General features: G+C 38.8%; 1 protein-coding gene across 1 annotated transcript in view; it reads left to right on the top strand.

Moving 5' to 3' along the window:
* Window positions 1–25,826, top strand: part of SLC25A21 (solute carrier family 25 member 21) — a 511,228-nt gene that overhangs the window by 443,276 nt on the left and 42,126 nt on the right. The window contains exons 6-7 of the mRNA XM_059915673.1: window positions 10,486–10,545; window positions 14,221–14,328. Coding sequence (XP_059771656.1) covers window positions 10,486–10,545; window positions 14,221–14,328 — 168 coding nt within the window. The remainder of the gene's footprint in view (window positions 1–10,485; window positions 10,546–14,220; window positions 14,329–25,826) is intronic.

Genomic DNA, 25,826 nt, shown 5'->3' with positions numbered 1-25,826 from the left:
ACACCAGAGACGGGCATGAGACGCTAAGGCTGCTGCTGCAGCCACCAAGAAGCCTGTGTGCAAGCACAGGTCACTATCCACACCTCCCCTCCTGGGAGCCTGTGCAGACCGCCACTGCCAGGGTCCCGTGATCCAGGGACAACTTCCCCAGGAGAACACATGGCGTGCCTCAGGCTGGTGCAACGTCATGCCGGCCTCTGCCACCGCAGGCTCGCCGCGCATTCCGTACCCCTGCCTCCCGCCGGCCTGAATGAGCCGATCCCCCGAAGCAGCTGCTACTTAACCCCATCCTGTCTGGGCAGGAACAGACGCCCTCAGGCGACCTACACGCATAGGCGGAGCCAATCCAAAGCTGAACCCCAGGAGCTTTTCAAATAAAGAAGAGAAAGGGAAATCTCTCCATGCAGCCTCAGGAGCAGCGGATTAAATCTCCACAATCAACTTGATGTACGCTGCATATCTGGAATACCTGAATAGACAACGAATCATCCCAAAACTGAGGCAGTGGACTTTGGGAGCAACAATATATATGTTTTCTTCCTTTTTGTCTTTTTGTGAGTGTGTATGTGTATGCTTCGTTGTGTGGTTTTGTCTTTATAGCTTTGCTTTTGCCATTTGTCCTAGGGTTCTGTCTGTACGTGTTTTTTTTTTTTTTTTGGGTTTTTTTTTTGGTATAGTTTTTAGTGCTTGTTATCATTGGTGGATTTGTTTTTTGGTTTGGTTGCTCTCTTCTTTCTTTCTTTTCTTATTGCTTTTTAACTTTTTCATTTTTAATAATTATTTTTTATTTTAATGACTTTATTTTATTTTTTCTTTCTTTCTTTCTTTTTTTCTCCCTTTTCTTCTGAGCTATGTGGCTGACAGGGTCTTGGTGCTCCAGCCAGGTGTCAGGCCTGTGCCTCTGAGGTGGGGGAGCCGAATTCAGGACATTGGTTCACCAGAGACCACCCGGCTCCACGTAATATCAAACAGCAAAAGCTCTCCCAGAGATCTCCATCTCAATGCTAAGACCCAGCTCCACTCAACGACCAGCAAACTACAGTGCAGGACACCCTATGCCAAAGAACTAGCAACACAGGAACACAACTGCACCCATTAGCAGAGAGGCGGCCTAAAATAATAATAAGGTCACAGACATCCCAAAACACACCACTGGACACAGTCCTGCCCACCAAAAAGACAAGATCCAGCCTCATCCACCAGAACACGGGCACTAGTCCCTGCCACCAGAAAGCCTACACAACCCACTGAACCAACCTTAGCCACTGGGGGCAGACACCAAAAACAACGGGAACTACAAACGTGCAGCCTGTGAAAAGGAGACCCCAAACACAGTAAGGTAAGCAAAATGAGAAGACAGAGAGACACACAGCAGATGAAGGAGCAAGGTAAAAACCCACCAGACCTAACAAACGAAGAGGATATAGGCAGTCTACCTGAAAAAGAATTCAGAGTAATGATACTAAAGATGATCCAAAATCTTGGAAATAGAATGGAGAAAGTACAAGAAACGTTTACCAAGGACCTAGAAGAACTAAAGAGCAAACAAACAATGATGAAAAACACAATAAATGAAATTAAAAATTCTCTAGAAGGAATCAATAGCAGAATAACTGAGGCAGAAGAAAGGGTCAGTGACCTGGAAGATAAAATAGTGGAAATAATTACCACAGAGCAGAATAAAGAAAAAAGAATGAAAAGAATTGAGGACAGTCTCAGAGACCTCTGGGACAACATTAAATGCACCAACATTCGAATTATAGGGGCCCCAGAAGAAGAGAAAAAGAAAGGGACTGAGAAAATATTTGAAGAGATTATAGTTGAAAACTTCCCTAATATGGGAAAGGAAATAGTCCAGGAAACGCAGAGAGTCCCATACAGGATAAATCCAAGGAGAAACATGCCAAGACACATATTAATCAAACTATCAAAAATTAAATACAAAGGAAAAATATTAAAAGCAGCAAGGGAAAAACAACAAATAACATACAAGGGAATCCCCATAAGGTTAACAGCTGATCTTTCAGCAGAAACTCTGCAAGGCAGAAGGGAGTGGCAGGACATGTTTAAAGTGATGAAAGGGAAAAACCTACAACCAAGATTACTCTACCCAGCAAGGATCTCATTCAGATTCGATGGAGAAATTAAAACCTTTACAGACAAGCAGAAGCTAAGAAATTCAGCACCACCAAACCAGCTTTACAACAAATGCTAAAGTAACTTCTCTATGCCGGAAACACAAGAGAAGGAAAAGACCTACAATAGCAAACCCAAAACCCAAAATAGCAAACCCAAAATCCAAAAGCAAACCCAAAAATTAAGAAAATGGTAATAGAAACATACATATTGATAATTACCTTAAATGTAAATGGATTAAATGCTCCAACCAAAAGACATAGAGTGGCTGAATGGATACAAAAATAAGACCCATACATATGCTGTCTACAAGAGACCCACTTCAGACCTAGGGACACATACAGACTGAAAGTGAGGGGATGGAAAAAGATATTCCATGCAAATGGAAATCAAAAGAAAGCTGGAATAGCAATTCTCATATCAGGGAAAATAGACTTTAAAATAAAGACTATTACAAGAGACAAAGAAGGACACTACATAATGATCAAGGGATCAATTCAAGAAGAAGATATAACAATTGTAAATATTTATACACCCAACATAGGAACACCTCAATATATAAGGCAAATGCTAACAGCCATAAAAGGGGAAATTGACAATAACACAATCATAGTAGGGGACTTTAACACCCCACTTTCACCAATGGACAGATCATCCAAAATGAAAATAAATAAGGAAACACAAGCTTTAAATGATACATTAAACAAGATGGACTTAATTGATATTTATAGGACATTCCATCCAAAAACAACAGAATACACTTTCTTCTCAAGTGCTCATGGAACATTCTCCAGGATAGATCATATCTTGGGTCATAAATTAAGCCTTGGTAAATTTCAGAAAATTGAAATTGTATCAAGTATCTTTTCTGACCACAACGCTATGAGACTAGATTTCAATTACAGGAAAAAATGTGTAAAAAATACAAACACATGGAGGCTGAACAATACACTACTTTATAACCAAGAGATCACTGAAGAAATCAAAGAGTAAATCAAAAAATACCTAGAAACAAATGACAATGAAAACACAACAACCCAAAACCTATGGGATGTAGCAAAAGCAGTTTTAAGAGGGAAGTTTATAGCAATACAGTCCTACCTCAAGAAACAAGAAACATCTCAGATAAACAACCTAACATTACACCTAAAGCAATCAAAGAAAGAAGAACAAAGACCCCAAAGTTAGCAGAAGGAAAGAAATCATAAATATCAGATCAGAAATAAATGAAAAAGAAATGAAGGAAACGATAGCAAAGATCAGTAAAACTAAAAGCTGGTTCTTTGAGAAGATAATCACAGTTGATAAACCATTAGCCAGACTCATCAAGAAAAAAAGGGAGAAGACTCAAATCAGTAGAATTAGAAACGAAAACGGAGAAGTAACAACTGACACTGCAGAAATACAAAGGATCATGAGAGATTACTACAAGCAACTCTATGCCAATAAAATGGACAACCTGGAAGAAATGGACAAATTCTCAGAAAAGCACAACCTTCCGAGACTGAATCAGGAAGAAACAGAAAATATAAACAGACCAATCACAAGCACTGAAATTGAGACTCTGATTAAAAATCTTCCAACAAACAAAAGCCCAGGACCAGACGGCTTCACAGGCGAATTCTATCAAACATTTAGAGAAGAGCTAACACCTATCCTTCTCAAACTCTTCCAAAAGGAGGGAACACTCTCCCTCTTCCAGAGGAGGGAACACTCCCAAACTCATTCTACGAGGCCACCATCACCCTGATACCAAAACCAGACAAAGATGTCACAAAGAAAAAACTACAGGCCAATATCACTGATGAACATAGATGAGAAAATCCTCAACAAAATACTAGCAAACAGAATCCAACAGCACATTAAAAGGATCACATACCATGATCAAGCGGGGTTTATCCCAGGAATGCAAGGATTCTTCAATATATGCAAATCAAGCAATGTGATAAACCATATTAACAAATTGAAGGAGAAAAACCATATGATCATCTCAATAGGTGCAGAAAAATCTTTTGACAAAATTCAACACCCATTTATGATAAAAAAAAAAAAAACCCAGACAGTAGGCATAGAGGGAACTTACCTCAACATAATAAAGGCCATATATGAAAAAGCCACAGCCAACATCATTCTCAGTGGTGAAAAACTGAAACCATTTCCACTAAGGTCAGGAAGAAGACAAGGTTGCCCACTCTCACTGCTATTATTCAACTTAGTTTTGGAAGTTTTAGCCACAGCAATCAGAGAAGAAAAAGAAATAAAAGGAATCCAAATCAGAAAAGAATAAGTAAAGCTGTCACTGTTTGCAGATGACATGATACTATACATAAATAATCCTAAAGATGCCACCAGAAAACTACCAGAGCTAATCAATAAATTTGGTAAAGCAGCAGGATACAAAATTAATGCACAGAGATCTCTTGCATTCCTATACACTAATGATGAAAAATCTGAAGAAGAAATTAAGGAAACACTCTCATTCACCACTGCAAGAAAAAGAATAAAATATATAGGAATAAACCTACCTCAGGAGACAAAAGACCTGCATGCAGAAAACTATGACACTGATGAAAGATATTAAAGATGATACAAACAGATGGAGAAATATACCATGTTCTTGGATTGGAAGAGTCAACATTGTGCAAATGACTGTACTACCCAAAGCAATCTACAGATTCAATGCAATCCCTATCAAACTACCAATGGCATTTTTCACAGAACTAGAACAAAAATTTTCACAATTTCTATGGAAACACAAAAGATCCCGAATAGCCAAAGCAATCTTGAGAAAGAAAAACTGAGCTGGAGGAATCAGGCTCCCTGACTTCAGACTATACTACAAAGCTTCAGTAATCAAGACAGTATGGTACTGGCACAAAAACAGAAATATAGATCAATGGAACAGGATAGAAAGCCCAGAGATAAACCCACACACATATGGTCACCTTATTTTTGATAAGGGAGGCAAGAATATACAATGGAGAAAAGACAGCCTCTTCAATAAGTGATGCCGGGAAAACTGGACAGCTACATGTAAAAGAATGAAATTAGAACACTCCCTAACACTATACACAAAAATAAACTCAAAATGGATTAAAGACCTAAATGTAAGGCTAGACAGTGTAAAACTCTTAGAGGAAAACATAGGCAGAACTCTCTATGACATAAATCACAGGAAGATCCTTTTTGACCCACCTCCTATAGAAATGGAAATAAAAACAAAAATAAATAAATGGGACCTAATGAAACTTAAAAGCTTTTGCACAGCAAAGGAAACCATAAACAAGATGAAAAGACAACCCTCAGAATTGGAGAAGATATTTGCAAATGAAGCAACTGACAAAGGATTAATCTCCAAAATATACAAGCAGCTCATGCAGCTCAATATCAAAAAAACAAACAACCCAATCCAAAAATGGGCAGAAGACCTAAACAGACATTTCTCCAAAGAAGATATACAGATTGCCAACAAACACATGAAAGAATGCTCAACATCATTAATCATTAGAGAAATGCAAATCAAAACTACAATGAGGTATCACCTCACACCGGTCAGAATGGCCATCATCAAAAAATCTACAAACAATAAATACTGGAGAGGGTGTGGAGAAAAGGGAACCCTCTTGCACTGTTGGTGGGAATGTAAATTGATTCAGCCACTATGGGGAACAGTATGGAGGGTCCTTAAAAAACTAAAAATAGAACTACCATATGACCCAACAATCCCACTACTGGGCATATACCCTGAGAAAACCATAATTCAAAAAGAGTCATGTACCACAATGTTCATTGCAGCTCTATTTACAATAGCCAGGACATGGAAGCAACATAAGTGTCCATCAACAGATGAATGGATAAAGAAGATGTGGCACATATATACAATGGAATATTACTCAGCCATAAAAAGAAACGAAATTGAGTTATTTGTAGTGAGATGGATGGACCTAGAGTCTGTCGTACAGAGTGAAGTAAGTCAGAAAGAGAAAAACAAATACCGTATGCTAATACATATATATGGAATCTCAAAAAAAAAAAAAAAGGTTATGAAGAACCTAGGGGCAGAACAGGGATAAAGATGCAGATGTAGAGAATGGACTTGAGGACACAGGGAAGGGGAAGGGGAAGCTGGGACGAAGTGAGAGAGTGGCATGGACATATATACACTACCAAATGTAAACTAGATAGCTAGTGGGAAGCAGCCACATAGCACAGGGAGATCAGCTCAGTGCTTTGTGACCACCTAGAGGTGTGGGATAGGAAGGGTGGGAAGGAGACGCAAGAGGGAGGGGATATGGGGATATATGTATGCGTATAGCTGATTCACTTTGTTATAAAGCAGAAACTAACACACCATTGTAAAGCAATTATACTCCAATAAAGATGTTTAAAAAAAAATTGTAATGCAAAAAAAAAAAAAAATGCACAGGGTATTGAGAGGGGTACCTAGAAGGGGTTTGCCTCTGTATTGGAGAGTAGTTAGCCCTAGCCTGAGCAATGCTCAGGTCCCACTTGTTAAAAGTAAGACCCAACTGGATCAAACTGTTTCCACGTAATTTAACTGCCTCCCAGAATAGACGATCTGGGAGGTCAGCTTAGTGATCAGACTGCTTAGTGAGCGTGGATGAAAGCAAAGGGGAAAGTGCCATCCGGAGGGTTGGGTCGCCCAGGCAAACTGTACCCACCTCTCCTTCCGAAGCACAACTTGACACTTCTCCAGGGACCACATGGCCTGTCCCTGAGGTTCAGCCCCTCTTCCTGGGATAAATCCAACCAGACTACCAATTTCAACGTTCCACTTTATAGGTTATATATAACATATTAATTTGGATTCAAGACTTTATATTCAAGGTTCCCAAAGCCTTGACTGACTACGAATGTTTTCAAAACTCTTTAGTCACACATTTGCATGACTCTAGGTAGGTAACATTATTACACGTTGACCCTCCTAATTTCATCCTTAGAGTGTAACCTCATGTCTTATGTGATAGGGTACCTTTATCACATCTCTGCACTAACTAATGTTGTGGATGAGAAATATTAAGAAATATCATGAAGGCAGTGAAAAAGTAGTGCTGTATAGAAAGGAATTAAAGTAACAACTAATCTACTAGTTCTTAAGAATATAGTTGTAGTATAATGTTTTCTAAGCTTTGCACATGGGAGGCATCCAGTAAATATTTGTTGAATGAATGAATATTTTTATTTAATATTGGTTTCAAACTATAATGACATTATGTTATTTACTATTATTGCAAATCCATTTTAAAAGATTTTAATATTTCCTTTCTTGAGATACTATTTTATTTTATATTCAGTAAATTAGACTTTGGTTGCAAAGGTAGAAATTAAAACAAGATTTTTTATTTTTAGTTTGAAGCACTATTTGCTTATTAGAATATGTAATATATATTGTTCACTACTTTTCTTTAATATTTGTTTATTTATTTGGTTGCGCTGGGTGTTAGTTGCAGCAGGCGGGCTCCTTAGTTGCACCTCACGGGCTCCTCAGTTGTGGCATGCGTGTGGGATCTAGCTCCCGGACCAGGGATCGAACCCAGGCCCCCTGCATTGGGACCACGGAGTCTTATCCACTGCGCCACCAGGGGAGTCCCTGTTCATTACTTTTGAATTTAATACATTAGCAACTTATCTCTGATTGTGAGGCTTCTTTATTCCCAGGAACCTGAATCACTTCATCCTAGCCATTCACCAGAATCTTCCAGCCAGACTGCTGATGAGTACCAACCAGCTGGTGGTAGTTTTTTTTAAACAGTTTTAGAGATGGGGAAATGAAAAGCCTAGAATTGCCCCAAAGTGTAGACTTGGAATTGCCTGTGAGAATTGCTTAGAGTGACAGGTCAAGTCTATGTCCCCACACTTCTCCTCTGAGATCTCAGTTTGTTCCTTAATTCTTTGTCATGACAGAAAGTCAGAAGGAAAAATAAATGCATCCTCACACTGGAAGGGGACAAGGTAGTGAGGCATTCTGTGAGGTCCATCATCTCCCAGAACTTTCCCGAACCCACATAGACCCCTTAGAGCAGTGTTTCCAAAGTATGGGTCATGACCTGTGAGTCCTGAAATCAATTTTATGGGTCACTAGATGTAGTGGTTCACCAGAAAATTTTTTGATGAAATAGAGTAGAAACAGAATGCAATACACATAGTGAAGAGCTAAACATTGTTTTACAGCAATGTTTTGTTTCAGTTATAAATATGAGTGTGTACTACATGTGCATGTGCACCTGTGCTGGGTAAATAGATTATGGTAAATATGGTAAATAGTAGACTGTGGTCAGAAAAGTTTGAAATCTTCTGCCTTAAGGGACTCAGCTTCCAGGGTCAGGGAAGGCAAGAAGACCTCAGCAGAAAGAAAACTCTAGCACAGAGAACCTCTTCCCAAACCAGTAAAAATCATGGCTCAGCAGTGAGCAGTACAGTGTAGTGGTTAAGAGCATACCCCGGCTTTGGAGTTAGACTTAGGGAGAAATCTCAATCCTTCCATTCACTAGCTGCAGGACAGGTATCTACAAGTGGGAATCATGGTTGTACTCTAACCTGTTACCTGGTGATGTTGTATGGATTAAATGCAGTAGCACATCCAAAGGCCTTAGCATGTTTCCTAGACCACAGCGGGCTCTCATGAATAATACATGTAAATAAGGGATCTATGGTTCCTTTAGTATCCAAAGTGAAGAAAGGAAATGGAAACTGAGATTTTCTGAAAGTCTCCTATGTGCCAGGCATGTCAAGAAATCTTACTCAAGTTCTCTTATTTAAGGACTACTCTAGAAGTTTTGTGTTCTTGAGTGTTAGAAAGGTCAAGCTATGCTTCCATAGCTAAGTCAGGATTCAAACCTAGGACTGCTTGTGTCAAATTCCACGCAGGGTGATTATCAAAGAATAGTTACCATGATGACCATGAAGAGGAGGAAAAAATAAATTATTTTTTAAACCCAAGATCGTAACCCTTTTCCTTTTAATCGTTTCTAGTGCATCTCTCATCAAACCTGTTGTGGCTCCTGGTGGTATTATTTGAACACTAGGATAGTTTCAGGGTTATCACCTTCCACTGGAATGTTAGACCACGAAGGCAGGGGTTTCTCTTTGTTTACTGCTGCATCCCCAGTGCGTAGAACCAAGGAATATTTGTTGAATGAGTGAATGAATGAATTCCTGTTCTACAGAAATCTACATCCATAGTTGATCTAAAGGAACATAGCACAAAAATAGTTCCTGAGTCTTTAAGAGAATCAATCTATCTGGTGATGCAATGACTCTGGAACTGCCCAAAGACTCACGAGAGCCATGTTTACATGGAACTACCTCTTTCTAACAACAGAATATTATTTGGCTCTCAAGTCTATATTTATTTCTTGCCCCATAGTACTGGGTTATAAAGTAATAGAGTAGAAGACATATAAGACCATAAAATACCCAGGCCATTTCTGAGGTCTTGAGAATCAGACCCCAGCAGGACCTAAGAGTGTGTTTTATCAGTGATGTTGGTAGCTACCTAACAAGAGTACCCCAGGAGCAAACCATCATGTTCAAGCAGATCGTTGTCCAAAATGTATAATATAGAAAGAGAGGAGAAAACTTTATTTGGAACATATTATACAAAGTGATTGATTAGATTTGCCTCCTTAAAAATCCATTTACAGAGAAAATTATATTAAACATCATCTACTGAAGGAACCAACAAAATCTTCATCATCATCAGATTTTTAAGGGAGGAATAAGCAGCTCTCTTTCTTCACTGAGGTTGAAGACAGTCTTACTTTCAGGCAGGGGATGGACTAGATGTCCTTGTTGGGTCCTTCCCTAGTTTATCATGGCATCTCCATCATCATTGAGTGTTTAGAAATCCCATGGAACAGTAGAGATACACAGCAGTATAAATGCGAGTTAAAGCTGAGAAGTGGATGTCTTTTACAAGGGTTAAAAAATTGGGCATTCACTGGGAAAGCAGGCCATAGAGAAAACATAGGAGACCAAAGATTTCAGGTCTCTATGCCTATAATTTTGAATCACTGCCATAAAAAAGGAGTCTATTGATGTCTGGGGAAACTGAAAATGGTCATGGTAAATGGAAGCTGTATGGTTCATTTACTGCTATAAAGGATTCCATCAGCTCTTCTGTAGGTTATTATAGCTGCATTTGAAAATGTGAATGTTCAAGTAAGATTCAATAGCAACTACCCAAGACTGGATTAAAAACTGTGTTTGATGGTTTATCATTTTTTAGAATGCTGGTGAATATAATGATTTACTAAAGAAATCTGAGTCAATTAAAAGGTTTGTTGCAGGAAATTGTTATAAATCTCTGGGTTTGGTTTTGTTTCACAGTTTTTCACCTTTGAGCAGTACAAGAAATTGCTAGGATATGTGTCACTGTCACCAGCATTGGTAAGTGAGAGTATTTATTATACTTAAGCGTGTGTGTTATTTCATACAGCAAAATCTGGAAACAAAAACCCTTTTGATTCCCCAAGCTCAGCTACTAAAATATGAATTCGAGTTATTCAATGTTCAGCTACTTGTTGAAAGCCATCTTCCTAATAACTCACAATTTGGCTATTTTATAGCTCCCAGTGATGAATTTATGATAATAATGATATGTGTGGAAAGGCCCATATGAGATATGGTCAAGAATATAAAGAGTACATTTGTCAAAGACTCTTTTGAAGCCAAAACATGCATATGTTTACATACATACTGCACATATCTATTTATATGAAAGTCACTGTACCTAAAATTATTTCCTAACAGGTCACTTTTCCAGCTTTTGCTCAAGCTGTATTAAGTATAGGACTTCAGGTCACTCTGTGGTCAGATGCAGGCTGAGGGGCCTTTTATAGTTGGGGAGAATAGTGATCTTACAATGACACATCTCAACTATTACATGAAAGACATTTGGTGATTTGAACATTTGCCGATGCCACTCCTTTCCTTCTTCGTGATTTCGCTGCTTTTCACAAAACAAGTTAAATTATATTGACCAAATAGGTTCTATCAATATGCGTGCAGCGAGAGCCCCAGAGAGAGCCAATGCACTAATTTCTCCCCCGAACCTGCAAAGCAAAACAAAACAAAACTAAACTAAATCTGCAGTGGCCCTCCAATTGGCAATGTGCCTTCCAACCTCCAGGAAAATCCCCCAGTTTACCTGCTGGAATGCACCTTAGAACTCAGCCAGAGGGGCAGAGTTCTGAGCTTCAACTCCTTCATTACTTCATTTCTAAAGATTCATTAAGGAGAAGTAGCTGCTATTTAAAAAATCATACATACTCCCTTTCTAGGAAGGATCCAATTAAGAAACCTAATAGTGTCACTTTGTTTTGTGACAAAGAAACCTCTGGTCCAGCCTCCTGCTTAAACAAGGGGGCTGTGAAGCAGCCTCTCATGGAAGGAGAAGTGGTAGCATGAGTCCTGAAATTAGCAGAGATTTTTTTTTAATTCCTCAGTGTCTTCCCTGACTGTCTCCCTTTACTTTGAAAACATCTTGTTAAAGAGAGGATTAAAAACTTCCTAGCAAAGGACAGTAAAATACCGTTTCCAGAGGGCCGTGGCTGATCCTGTGTCGAGCATTGGTACCATGTGAGAGACTGCACTTCTGTCTTGAGAATTCAAGCAGAAGAGCATTTGGCTACTTCAGCTCCTCTCACCGAATTCATGCAAACTGTATACAGTTTTTCTCTTTTCTTGAACTCATTTATTACCGTTTCTTTTTGATACAGCTAGACACTTAAACAGCCATTAAATGTCCCCTGGTGCTCTCACATGAAAAGCCTGGGAGGCTGGGAACCCAACAGTTACCACTGGTCTCTAGAACAATCTGAGTAACATGACCTGCTGATAGCTGATCAATTCTTTTGACAAGGGACTGCTGAACACTAGTTCTGACAGCAAATGTAGCTGAGTTTTATAGAAGAACAAAAAAGTGAATTACTTGGAAGATTGCATATAGTAATAAAAACCTGGACATCTGGATTTTAGCTTTTTCAGTCAGAAGAGTTTGGGACTAGTATTTTTTTTTTTTTTTCTGCCTTTGGATTCCATGATGGAAGTCTGAGGTAAATCAATAAAATATTTTGGCTGTTACCCTATACAAGTATGTTTAAAATTGTAATAAAGGGGCATGAAAGGAAAACATCATTAGTTATTCCCTCTCTCCTAGAATCTGTATCCATTCCCATTCTTCCTCGTGGTGCAACTGTAACAATGGTTTTGTACAGCACTTTACAAAAGGCTTTCACACATTATTTTGACCCTCATAATAACCTTATTAAATCAAAGATTAGATATTGTTGTCTCCATTTTACAGATGAGAAAACAGTGGCTTATAAAAGATTCAGTGATTTTTTTTTCATGGAAAGGCATTTTATTTTAAATATAGCAGTGTGTACATGTCAATCCCAAACTCCCAATCTATCCCCTGCCCCTAACCTTCCCCCCCCCATAACCATAAATTCATTCTCTAAGTCTGTGAGTCTGTTTCTGTTTTGTAAATAAGTTCATTTGTATCATTTATTTAAGATTCCGTGTGTAAGTGATATCATATGACATTTGTCTTTCTCTGTCCGACTTACTTCACTTAGTATGATCATCTCCATGTCCATCCACGTTGCTGCAAATGACATTATTTCATTCTTTTTAATGTCTGAGTAATATTCCACTGAATATATGTACCACATCTTCTTTAAAAAGACTCAGTGATTTAAACACAGAGCTGCAGCTAATACACACGGCGTTTTTGTGTGGATTATGAAAAGGTGCCCCTTTCTCCTGACTGATGCCTTTCTGGCTTGGCAAGTAGGGTGCAGGCTGATTTCAGCCTCCACATGCACCTTTGTGCCCAGACTACTGTACATGGCATCTCTGGTCACACAGCCAATAAAGTGGCAAAACCAGAACCTAAACCCAGACCTCCTGGCTCTGGATCCTGCCCTGGTTCCACCTTGACTCCCCTTCTAAGGTTACAGAACATTCCTTTCTCCCTTTTCTCTTTTAGTCTCCTACTTTGAAGAAATTAGAGACTCCGGATAAGAGCTTCTCTTCTTTACTCTTCATTGACTTTTTTTCTTCTCCTAGTTGTATTCAGTATTACCTCTTCCCCTGGAATTAGAGCTTCAGCACCCAAGAATTATTTTTTCTAGCATCTGTTTTGAAGGTTTGAGGCTTTGTTTCGTTTTGTTTTCCTGCTGTGTGTATTTGTGTGTGTGTGTGTGTGTGTGTGTGTGTGTGTGTGTGTTTTAATAGTTGTGGTTATTTTTGATACAAAGTTTCTGAAAATCCTTTAAGCATTCTACTCAGTGGAAAATTCTAGAAAGTTGTTCTTTCCTACTGCAGAAGTTCTTAACAGATAACAAATAAGAACCTGATACACAGCCACCTTTTGATAAATGTTCTAGATTTTATCTGAGCCCTTCAAGACAACCTATTTATCTCTGACCTCAACTTTTATTCCTCAGCTTCTAGGTCTAGAAGAATAGGGCAATTATCAGTTTAAAAAGACAGATAAAGGATTAATTTTAAACTGTTTTTTTTGGTTTCTTAATTTCCTAGAATAATGACTCTAAGAATATGGCTAGACATTTAAATATTTTTGGCTATACTGTTTGGTTACCTGAAATTTAGCTTTTTATAAGCATTTTATTTGTGGTTCTCCTCCTTGAATTTCTTATATGCTCAATAAATGTATTTAAGTACATGTTCAAAAATGAAGCTCTCCTTTTATGAGTCAAACTCTCTTTTAGTTGTTACATGTGCAGATGTTTTAGTATCCACCTTAAATAAGTAAAACAACCTTTCTTTTCATTAAAGGACAAAGTCATTGTTGATGGGGCTTTGACATTTTATTTTGAATTGTTAGGATGTGGTTTGTGGCTTCTGTAATTTCTTCTTCATGAATTGTCAGCATCTAATCAAGATCTAAAGCTGTTTAGTAATGGTATATGGTGCATTTATGTGAGTTTTTCCATTTTCATTGTAACATTCAGCTGCATAGTGTAATGAATAGGATGTTTAACCCCATACACATGATGACTTGTTTTAAAATATTGATTGACTTAATTTTTCTAGACCTTTGCCATTGCTGGATTGGGATCTGGACTAACAGAAGCCATTGTGGTCAACCCTTTTGAGGTAGTAAAAGTTGGCTTGCAAGCCAATCGGAACAAATTTACAGAGGTAATCATTTAATGTTTTCCTGTTGTTGATGGAATGTAAAAATTATTTTTCAGAATATAACGTCAAATTATGAACCCAGCCCATAGCCACTTGTTAAAGCCATAGTAACTTATTGTTAAGGAAGTGGCATAAGAAAAAGTAAAATTTCTTTCACAAGGAAAGCGTTAACAAAAATGCACTAAAGTCTGATGGACACCGTAAAGCAACCATACTCCAATAAAAATTAATTTTAAAAAAGTCTAATGGACAAACACATGTTTAGACATTTTTATTTTAGAGTTGTAATATAATCTATAATGACTTGTTTGGAAATGTGTTCTGTACTTTTGGCAGAACTTCTATTTCACATTTTACTAGAATAGACTATAGCAAAAACCACTAGGGTGATAATATGGCTGTGCTTTTAAAAAAAAAATTATGAAGTCATTCGTAAAATTACCTCACGCTTTTCCCGACTCCACACACTGCCCTCCCCCAAAGATTCTGATAATCTGTCAAGCTTGTCTTTTGGTTAAATCTGAATGAGCATATTACTAAACCTGTGTAGACGTCACCACTTGGACAATGATGGGTCTTGACATTTAGTCACTGGTACATGATGTTCCATGAAGACAGCTTGCCTTGGTCTGTGCTGCCTTCACTTCCTTGAAGTTGCTGAATAATTCCCTTTAAACCACCAAGTCCAACTGTTCTTGTTTTATTCTTTTGGGTACCAAGCCCAAGGTAGGGAAAAGATAAGGGGATTGGCAGTCCAGGTCCTTTCTTAGCATTTGAATTTACTTCCACAACTGGGTAGCACATGGTATAAATTGGTTTGGAGTATCTGCTAACCTGAATTTCTCCATAGAAAAGTTCCCCTGCCTACTACTTAAGCATCTGCTAATGGGTGGAGACCCCCCTCACTCCCACCCCATTTCCTGCCTGCTGCTACTGCCTGAGAGCTCGCTGGCAGCTTCTTGAGCAGGGGTGTGGGAACGGAGAGGGGGCCCCTACTCACCTGTACCTGCCAAGAGCTGCGGAGGACAGGGTTGGGCTGCTACAGCAGATGGTATCTACTCAGAGGATGTCAATCTTAATTAAGGTAGATTTTTTTTGTTTTAAGTTTCAAAAGATTGTCTTAATTGCAGAGATATATAGCACTTCAGAAAAGGTTGAAAATTCCTGTATTGCCCTAGCCTCTGTTCCTGTTTTGCTTTTTCTCTATTCTTCCTTGAATGATGGGAAAAGATGGCAAGGACCAGGAAGAAATAAAAAGAAACACTTTTCAAATGTCCTATCAATATGGAGCATTAAAGACAGCCCCCATGGAATCTGCTCAAGGAAAATTTGGCTGGGAGAATTACCAGCTAGAAGAAAACTTGGGGCTCCCCATTCAGTGTCCCATTTTTACCCATTGGGAAGCTTGTCTCGGGGCAGCAAGGAGTAAGCAAAAGAATACACAGACCTTCAAACTGCAGTCCTTTGTCAAGACAGCATGTAAGCAGAGGAACACACATGGGACAGAGCACCAAGAAGCACTCACAGGAATGAAAATAACGAAGTATCACAGCACCCCTGCTCATGCCTAATGTTCTTTTTCTCTCCTCTGCCCTCAGGGAGGTTCTACACTGAGGCCATGTAAGAGCTGCTAATGTTTTGCACATGCTGAGGCCTTGCTAGAACATGGTAAACACCCTTCCAGCCCAACACAAGAATGCTACATGTGCACGTGCTCCTAGTTCATTGACACGAGTGTGGTCTGTGTAAATTGTTTATGTATATACGGCCATTTTTTTAAGTGGGGGAGGATAGGGAACTTGTTTGAGGTCGTTTCTTTTGCAGAGTCCACTGAACTGGATTCGTTGTCAGATATTTACTTAGACAAAATAAAATCTATTAGGTACCCTATAAAATATTTGTCATATTACTTCAACTAGTCAGAACTTGATAAAACAGGGATCACATAGGTCACACATGTCAGCATTTTGTTTCCAGCAACTATCAGGATTCAGTAGCTGATCAGAGGTGACACTTCATTGGTCAAAGGTGCCGATATTGATCAAATTGAAAAGTAGTTAGTGCATAGTCAGTCACCCAACATAAGGTCATGGGACTATGCCTATTACAAAAAAATCTGAGTGAAAGGAATGACGTGATAAGAATAGCAAATTTCAAACTGACAAAGGATTAATCTCCAAAATATACAAGCAGCTCATGCAGCTCAATATCAAAAAAACAAACAACCCAATCCAAAAATGGGCAGAAGACCTAAATACACATTTCTCCAAAGAAGACATACAGATTGCCAACAAACACATGAAAGGATGCTCAACATCACTAATCATTAGAGAAATGCAAATCAAAACTACAATGAGGTATCACCTCACACCGGTCAGAATGGCCATCATCAAAAAATCTACAAACAATAAATGCTGGAGAGGGTGTGGAGAAAAGGGAACCCTCTTGCGCTGTTGGTGGGAATGTAAGTTGATACAGCCACTATGGAGAACAGTATGGAGGTTCCTCAAAAAACTAAAAATAGAGCTACCACATGACCCAGCAATCCCACTACTGGGCGTATACCCTGAAAATACCCTGAAAAATAATTCAAAAAGAGTCATGTGCCACAATGTTCATTGCAGCTCTATTTACAGTAGCCAGGACATGGAAGCAACCTAAGTGTCCATCAGCAGATGAATGGATAAAGAAGATGTGGCACATATATACAATGGAATATTACTCAGCCATAAAAAGAAATGAAATTGAGTTATTTGTAGTGAGGTGGATGGACCTAGAGACTGTCATACAGAGTGAAGTAAGTCAGAAAGAGAAGAACAAATACCGTATGCTAACACATATATATGGAATCTAAAAAAAAAAAAAAAAAGGTTCTGAAGAACCTAGGGGCAGGACAGGAATAAAGACGCAGACATAGAGAATGGACTTGAGGACACGGGGAGGGGTAAGGGTAAGCTGGGACAAAGTGAGAGAGTGGCATGGACATATATACACTACCAAACGTAAAATAGCTAGCTAGTAGGAAGCAGCTGCGTAGCACAGGGAGATCAGGTTTGTGACCACCTAGAGGGGTGGGATGGGGAGGGTGGGAGGGAGGGAGATGCAAGAGGGAAGAGATATGGGAACATATTGTATATGTATAACTGATTAACTTTGTTATAAAGCAGAAGCTAACACACCATTGTAAAGCAATTATACTCCGATAAAGACGTTTAAAAAAAAAAAAGAATAGCAAATTTCAGATCTAGACATTTTAAAATACCTACCAGTCATTTTGGGCAAGAGCAGCTGTTTCCTCTGTCTTTTGTCAAGGACTCAATAACTCCAAAGCCTTCGTCTATTGACTAGCACGTCCTTTTATCCAACAAGGGCTACCCTTTTGTTAATCTGTACCTGTGTTGAATTAATCTAAAAAAATGTTAGGTGTGCTCACTTCAGCATCTGTGTGGCGAAGAATAATTATTACTTTCTTCACTCTGAGGCTTTGTAGGTTGTCAAGAACTATGGGGGGGTGGCGGGGAGAGGAAGAGGAAGAGAAAGGGAGGAAGAAAGGAATTAATTTTTTTTTGTTTTAGGAATTAATTTAATGCCTAAAGCATTTAAAGATTATGCTTCCTTTTTTAAGAAAAAAGTTTTAATTCTGGTATAAAGTTTTAATTATGTATAGATAATGCATATTTATGTTAGGAGACACCAAAAAAACTATATATTTCTGTATGTACATATAAGTGTACAGATGTACTAAAAATGGTCTAGACTCTCAAGCAGTGCTGTCCAAAAATAGAAATATAACATGTGCCACCTATATGTAAAAAGGTAAAAAGAAACAGATGAAATTAAATTATATATTATTTAACCCAGTATATCCAAAATATTATCATTTCAAAATGTAATCAATATACAAATTATATGAGATATTTTACACTCTTTTTTCATACTGGATATTCAAATCTAGTGTGTATTTTACGCTTACAAGCACGTTCCAGTTTAAACTAGGACATTTCAAGCGCTCAGTAGCCTCATGTGGATGGTGATGTCCTTAGAAGACAGTGCAAGTCTGGAGGAATTCATACAAACTTCTCACTGTGGCTGCCTCTGGAAAGGAGACAGGAAGGAGGAGAGGAAGATAAGAGTTTAAGGGAAGAGCTTGGTGCATTTGAATGTTTAACATGAGAATGTATCCAGTATTATCTGTGAACATTTACATTAGAAGGTAACACTTGCTCACTGTAGAAAATTTAGAAAATACAGAACCGTATAAAGAAAAGTAAGTAATCCAAAAGAAATGTTCTAATGGCTCTGCCGGGTCAAACCCACTTCAGGGAGAATCTTTTCAGCTAATTCAGGTGGGAATGACTTGCTGACCCATCTTAGGACTCAACCTTGCGTAATTCTGGTTCTAGTACTTCATTTATAGTAGCAGGAACCCCCGTTTTTTCCTGCTCTATAATTTCTTAAAGAGTTTAAACCTTATGTGCAAATTATCAAAGAACATATATAAACAAAGCTGTCTAGAACAGAAAGGCAATTGTTTTGGGGAGCAAAAACCCATAAGGGTTTGCGGAGAGATGTACCCATCAAGCTCTTTACCGTTTCCTAACAGTATGGCCTTGAACAAGTTACTTGCAGTTCCCTCTGTGGTAAAATGATGGTGATCAGTCCAACTACGTTACAACAAGGTATTTCTGTAAGGAGATAGAAACACAAGCCCCACAGGGCCATCTAAGTTACTGACTTTGTAACAGCCCCCTGCTTCCTAGTCTGACCATAGCCCAGTTTCCTCTTTTGTTAGGGAAAAATAATAGTAATGGCCACATCAAATGGTGTAATAGGGTTAGTTGAGACATGCATATAAAGCTGTCAATACAGTCTGTCATGTAGTGGTGGTTTAGTAAGTGTTAGTAGTTATTATTACGACCTGCTTTTTATGAGAATTTAAATGTGATAGTATACCCAAAGGTCTTAACACAGAGCCTGTACATGATAGGCACTCAACCAATGGTAACTATTTCTAGATGCAAATTGATCTTATAAATCCTTAAGGTTAACTAGAGACAGATCTATCTTGAGATATTGCTGCAATGAACAGTCACACCCGACTCCCAGTTGTGGGCTCAAAAACAGCTTACTGAACAATGGTTCGCCTTAGGTCATTCCAACTGCCAAGGCAATCCATTCAGCCTGAATTCTTTATCAGGGCTTAAGGGCTGGCAGCCTAGTTACGGTGCCCATTGACAAGATCTTTAAACTTAGATGCAGGTCTGTTATCATAAACAATAGTAGTTGGGCACCTGTTTGCTATAAATAACTTGCATATAGCAGCAGAAGTTCAAGAGGAAACTAAAAACATTTGAAGCCACTTTGGAAAGAGTTCTACCACAATCAAGATATTCTTCCTCCAGAATAGTCATATAAATTGAACGTGGATTCTTGATCAAGCCTTCGCGGCCACTCCACCTGGAGGCTGTGAACGAAGCTCATTTTCAGCCTTTTCAGTCAATTACAGCTGCCAGCTGTGGTGAAACACTAACTAGATGGGCTGCATGCAGAATGGCCAGATGGCTTGACAACACCTTTACGAAAAGCAGAACAGTTTCCCCGGAGGCTTATTTTGCAGGGAGATAACTCTTGCTGCTCTGCCAATAGTAGGAGTTTCTCAGGCCACAGGTCTGTGGCTCAGCCTTTCTACCTTCCTGCCTTAGATTTGAACCACCATGGATTCGTACACAGTAATTGTGGGTTTTCCTATTTCGTCAGCCTGAGGAGGTGAGTCTGCTGGTCCTTTAAACATGAAAATTTCCCAAGAAGTTATCTGTAGTGGAAGACAGCCTAGGGTAACAGTAGTCAATATGACTCTTAATATCACACTTAAAGTCTTGGAGGCGATGGTAGAGTGATAAAGATGGAACAAAAGGACTGCCATGGTCCCAGGTGCACAGAGCATGGTCTAGAAGGAGGTTGTGGAATGGAGGTAGATGTCCATTTGGCCCTGTGGGGAGGGAATGGCTGGCAACGGGCCAGAATGGGGCCCTCTGAAGCATGGGGTCCAGGAAAGGCGCCCCTCTAGCTGGGGTCCAAGGGCAGTACTGGCTGAGAGCAAAGGCTCTGTGTGCTATATTCTTGGGGCCTTCTGAAATTCCTGACAGGATTTCCCAGGAATGGCAGGTACGCGGCTGGCTCCAGCTGCCTGTGTTCTCCCCTCTGTGGTCTAGGACTGATTTTCTAGCCAGTCAGAGGTATGTTATCCATAAAATATGCCTTCCCTCCCAGTTAGCCCTAAACTATGCTAGAAATGTAAAGGAAATTGTGGTTAATTTGGTTATTGATACTTCCCTTATATCCTTCCAGCTTCTGTATAAAGTATTTCAATAGGTGTACTTGTCTTGCCTCCACTTTTAAAATTACCACCATATCAGTCAAAGACTATAATCCCTGCCACACTTCCTTCAATTCCAATACCAGAATCTTGGCTGGCATCTTAAAATTCACAGTGAATAAAGAAAACCGGTCTCTAATTTAAATACGCTTGACCTTATGTGGGGAGCAAAGTAATCACAGCTTTGTCATGCTCTGGTTTGGTTCAGTGGGTATAAAAACATGTTCAGATAAAATCAGGATAGATCCAAATTTCCCCCCATCCTTCAAACTAAACCCAAGCAAAGTGTTGCTCTGGTTTGTAGTCTTTTTGGCTTAGGACTAGGCTTGCCCAGGGATTTCTCCATTGGAGATGGTGTGTATACCCAGTCCTGCCAAAAGTGTGACTTCGTAGCTTGTTGTCCTTGTAAGACCCTGCTCCCTTCTAACTAGGTGCATCGTTTTTTTCTGTACACTTATAAGAATGAGAAGTCCCCTATCAATTATGCTAAACCAAGTGATGTTTTGCTGGCATGCTCTCTGCTAGCCTGGAAAAGTGAATTTCTCCCCAGGAGCAAAATCTTGTATGAATTGTTTCCCAGTTTTTCTCTCCACTTTGAAATCTACTTCAGAGTTATTATTTGGCTAACGGGTTATGTTTTCCTTCCCTTGAGGTCTATAGGATTTGCCTCTGATGTGTGGATGGGGCACAGGTTATCCTTCTACTCTGTCATTTTTATCTATGTTACGTATGAACATAATCATTCTCACCCCCAAATATGAAACTAAACCTTTAGGAAATTGCAAAAGCCTGTTTCACCTCTATTTAGTCTTTAAAGATGCTCAGCCCAAGAAGGGAATAGTCTTCCACCTATGCTCTATGATTAAAACTTAAGGATCAATGAACTGATAGCAAATGTATCATCGATGGTAGAATCTTTAAAGATAGGGATTTTTTAAAAATTACTTCAGGGTTTGATTCTTGTTTTGGATAACACCACTAAATATAGCTCTACACACTGTATCCTGGGAGCTTAATAATCTAATAGAGACCAGGTAGATCATGTACAGTATCACAAAGCTTAGTGATTATTTTCTCCATAGGCAATTAACAAATGCTTAAACTTAGTCATATTATGTAGAGACAACACAAAGTGAATAGGACTGTACTTTGCGATCCTCTCTTTCCAGAAAGAGAGAAGTTGAGTTATATAGAGAGTGAATGTGTGGCTCTGTTTTCAGAACGTGTGAGAAGCTAGCTTCAAGGGCACGTCAACATTCATGATGACGTATTGAGTTAAGTTCAAATTTTTCCTGCATTACCATGTGAAATCCTGCCTGGAAGCTGTTCAGTACATAAATTATTTCTTTCCAGTCTATGATTCTTGTAGGCAGAAAAGTGAATTATGTGTATGAATCCATTCCTATAGTTAACTTTCAACAGTACCTAAGGCAGCAGCCAAGTTGCCTCTCTATTATCATTTACAGAAAATAGACTTCAGTCTTCCACTCAGCTGTGCCAGAAACCCTAGATTTTTGCTTTCAGAATTGAGACTTTGAAGTAATGATAATAGCTACCATTTACAGAACATCCACTATAGGCCAGATACTGTGCAAGATGCCTTACATGTTTTTTCCTTTATTTGATTTTTTAAAGTTATATAGTTTTTTGTAAATTACAAAAGTAATTGTTTTCACAAATCAGGTAATACAAGGCTATGTAAAGAAAAAATAATTGGTGATTGCTGCCACTACCGCCCTGCAATCGCATCGCTCTGGTAACTAACTGCTCTGTCTCCTTCCACCTTTTACAGTGCTCACACGCACCTGATACCTAATCCTCCCATTATCCCTATAAGGTCAGTGGCTCTATCTCTATGTTATGGATAGGGGAAATAAAACCTAACGTAGTTATTAGCTCTAAGGAACTGAGCATTAACATAGAGGTCTCTTTCTAGAAACCACACTGTTTTCACTGGGATAAAGAAAAGTGGGTAATGAAGACGTTTAAGGGAAAATCGTTAAGTGTTTCTGGAACCATGAAGAAGCAAAGGCTCCTTCCATGTTGCCAGTCCCCCCTGAGTAGTCACCCCTGTGTCCACAGCGGAGTCACCTTCCCTCCTGCTCTGCCAGCAGTGCGGGGGCAAAGCAGAGGGTCAGCGTCTCGTCCCGTCACCCTGAGGCCCCGTGTTCCTCCAGGCGGTTATTGGACAGCAACTTGGTGTTGACATAGCTTTGTGGCTCAGCATCTGGAAGAGTTTGTTTAAAGCAAATTATCTTCCACTCACAGATTGTTTAAAAATAGGCCTGCTCATCAAATGTAAATTCTAGAAAGAATATAATTATATTTTGGATGTCTTTTTGTCCCTAATCATGCCCTAGTAAAATAAACTGCAACAACAAATTAGTGAAATACCTAAGCTAAAAGAGATGTGTAACTGTGGAATTTTGAGCCCGATTCCTCTTCTTTCACTTACATTTTGTTCTCAAATAAAAGGAAGAGTTTTCTTCTTTTTTCAGATTTATGAAAATGCTTCAAGACTTCGAGGAATGAAGAGCTTAAGTGATCTATCTCCTAATGAGCAAGGGTATTTTCCTACCTAAGTGTAGCAACTGAATATCCTCTTAACAAAGCAGTATTTTTCTTAAGGCCCAGATATGGACACTCACTTCACTGTATAAAGGTCTCATTGGTTTGCTTTCCAGTCATGTGATGAAATCCAGTGCAACACCTTATTCCATTGGCTCTAAAACGCACCCGAGTTCCCCTTGCCATGGGAAGCAAGTAAAGGGATGCATGTGGAGCGTGTTGTCTTTGGACACGGTGTGCCTAGAGCTTTTCTCTCGCTTTAGAGAGGGAGGAAATCCACTGACACACACCCCACGCTTGTGCCTACTGGCCATGCTCTGATAGCTATTTACCCAAGGAACAATGCCTAAAACCTCTGTCCATGATCTCACAAGGTAATCAGAGCCAGCTATGGTCAGTGGTTGGATGGAAGAACTCCAGAAAAAATAGCTGAGGCTGCCATAAGTCATCTCGGTGATTTGTTGGTAATTCTGGGCTCTCAGAGAGTAAGGAATCAGTGTCCCAGAGTAGTGCCTGGGAGCATTGTGTAGTCAATGGATCTTTGCTTTTATTTAAGCCCCTTAAGGATTTTAATTTTTAAAAGAATTTTTTATTGAAGTGTGTTGATTTATAACATTATATTTTAGGTAGGCAGCATAGAGATTTAGTATTTTTACAGTTTATATTCCATTAAAAGTTATTACAAGATAATGGCTATAATTCCCTGTACTGTACAATATATCCTTGCTGCTTATGTATTTTATACACAGTAGTTTGTATCTCTTAATCCCATACCCCTAACGCACCCCTCCCTCTTCCCTCTTCCCACTGGTACCCACTTGTTTGTTTCCTATATCTGTGAATCTGTTTCTGTTTTGTTATACACATGCATTTGTATTATCTTTTAAATTCCACATACAAGTCATGTCATACAGTATTTGTCTTTCTCTGTCTGACTTATTTCACTAAGCATGATAATTTCTAGGTCCATCCACGTTGCTGCAAATGGCAAAATGTCATTCTTTTTTATGGCTGAGTAATATTCCATTGTGTATATATAGCACATCATTTTTTTTTTATTGAGGTATAGTTGATATACAATATAAATTACAGGTATACAACATAGTGATTCACAATATTTAAAGGTTATACTCCATTTATAATTATTATAAAATGTTGACTATATTCCCTGTGTTGTACAATATATCCTTGTAGCTTATTTACTTTATACAAAATAGCTTGTACTTCTTAATCCCCTACCTCTATCTTGCCCCTCCCCCCTTCCCTCTCCCCACTGGTAACCACTAGATTGTTCTCTGTACAAGTCTGTTTCTTTTTTGCTATATTCACTATTTTGCTTTATTTTTTAGATTTCACATATAAGTGATATCAGTTTTCATTCTTTTTTATGGATGACTATTATTCCATTGTGTATAAACACCACATCTTCTTTATGCATTCATCTGTTGATGGACACTTAGGTTGCTTCCATATCTTGGCAATTCTAAGTAATGCTGCTATGTACATGGGGTGCATGTATCTGTTCGAATTAGTGTTTTTGTTTTTCTCAGATATATACCCAGCTGTGGAATTGCTAGGTCATATGGTAGTTCAATTTTTAGTTTTTTGAGAAACATCCATATTGTTTTCCATAGTGGCTGCACCAATTTATATTCCCACCAACAGTTTATGAGTGTTCCTTTTTCTCCACATCCTCTCTAACATTTGTTATTTGTGGTGTTTTTTGATGTTAGCCATTCTGACAGGCGTGAGGTGATTTCTCATTGTATACCACATCTTCTTTATCCATTAGTCTGTTGATGGACACGGATTGCTTCCATATCTTGGCTATTATAAATAGTGCTGCTATGAACATTAGAGTGCATGTATCTTTTAAATTTTTTTTGGATATATGCCCAGGAGTGGAATTGCTGGGTCATATGGTAGTTCTATTTTTAGTTTTTTGAGAAACATCCATACTGTTTTCCATAGTGGCTTCATCAATTACAGAAATTCGATTTCATGTTTCATAATCATTATAGAATATTCTCATGGGTAGATATAAAATTTTTCAGTATATCTCTCCAAATAAAAAGCAAAGCAAAAATATTTTTTTGCTTCTCAAATATGAACAAAGTACCGTACTAGATAGTTAACACAGTGCATGGCACCTAGTAGGGCTCAATAGGTGTTTGTTGAATAAATGAATGCATAAAAGAACATGGAGTTCCCAGAATTAACAATTGGCAATAGCTGACATCAGAGTTAAAGTAGACTTTGAGTTCCTTCCAATGGAAATACTTCCGGCAGGTACCAGTGAACTGAAGATTTTTCTAAATCAACGTGGAGAGCAGTGTGATATCGCAATATTAGCTACGTTCCGACCCACTTATTCTTCCATGCTTGCAGCTCTCGTGCAATCAATGAAAGGTATATCTAGGAAAGTTAGAATGCAATTTGGCCCACAGCTGGTAACTAAGTATGAAAATTGGAGTGTATCTAAATATTGAAAGGAAACTGAATTTGTGGGTGACCTGCTGGGTTGGATAGTATTGGAATCATTTGGCTGATGATGCTA

Source organism: Balaenoptera ricei, chromosome 2, assembly GCF_028023285.1.
Source record: "Balaenoptera ricei isolate mBalRic1 chromosome 2, mBalRic1.hap2, whole genome shotgun sequence".
In the NCBI taxonomy this organism is placed as follows: Eukaryota; Metazoa; Chordata; class Mammalia; order Artiodactyla; family Balaenopteridae; genus Balaenoptera; species Balaenoptera ricei.
Note: the sequence above shows the minus strand (reverse complement) of the source record. Positions and strands in the feature narration are given on the sequence as shown.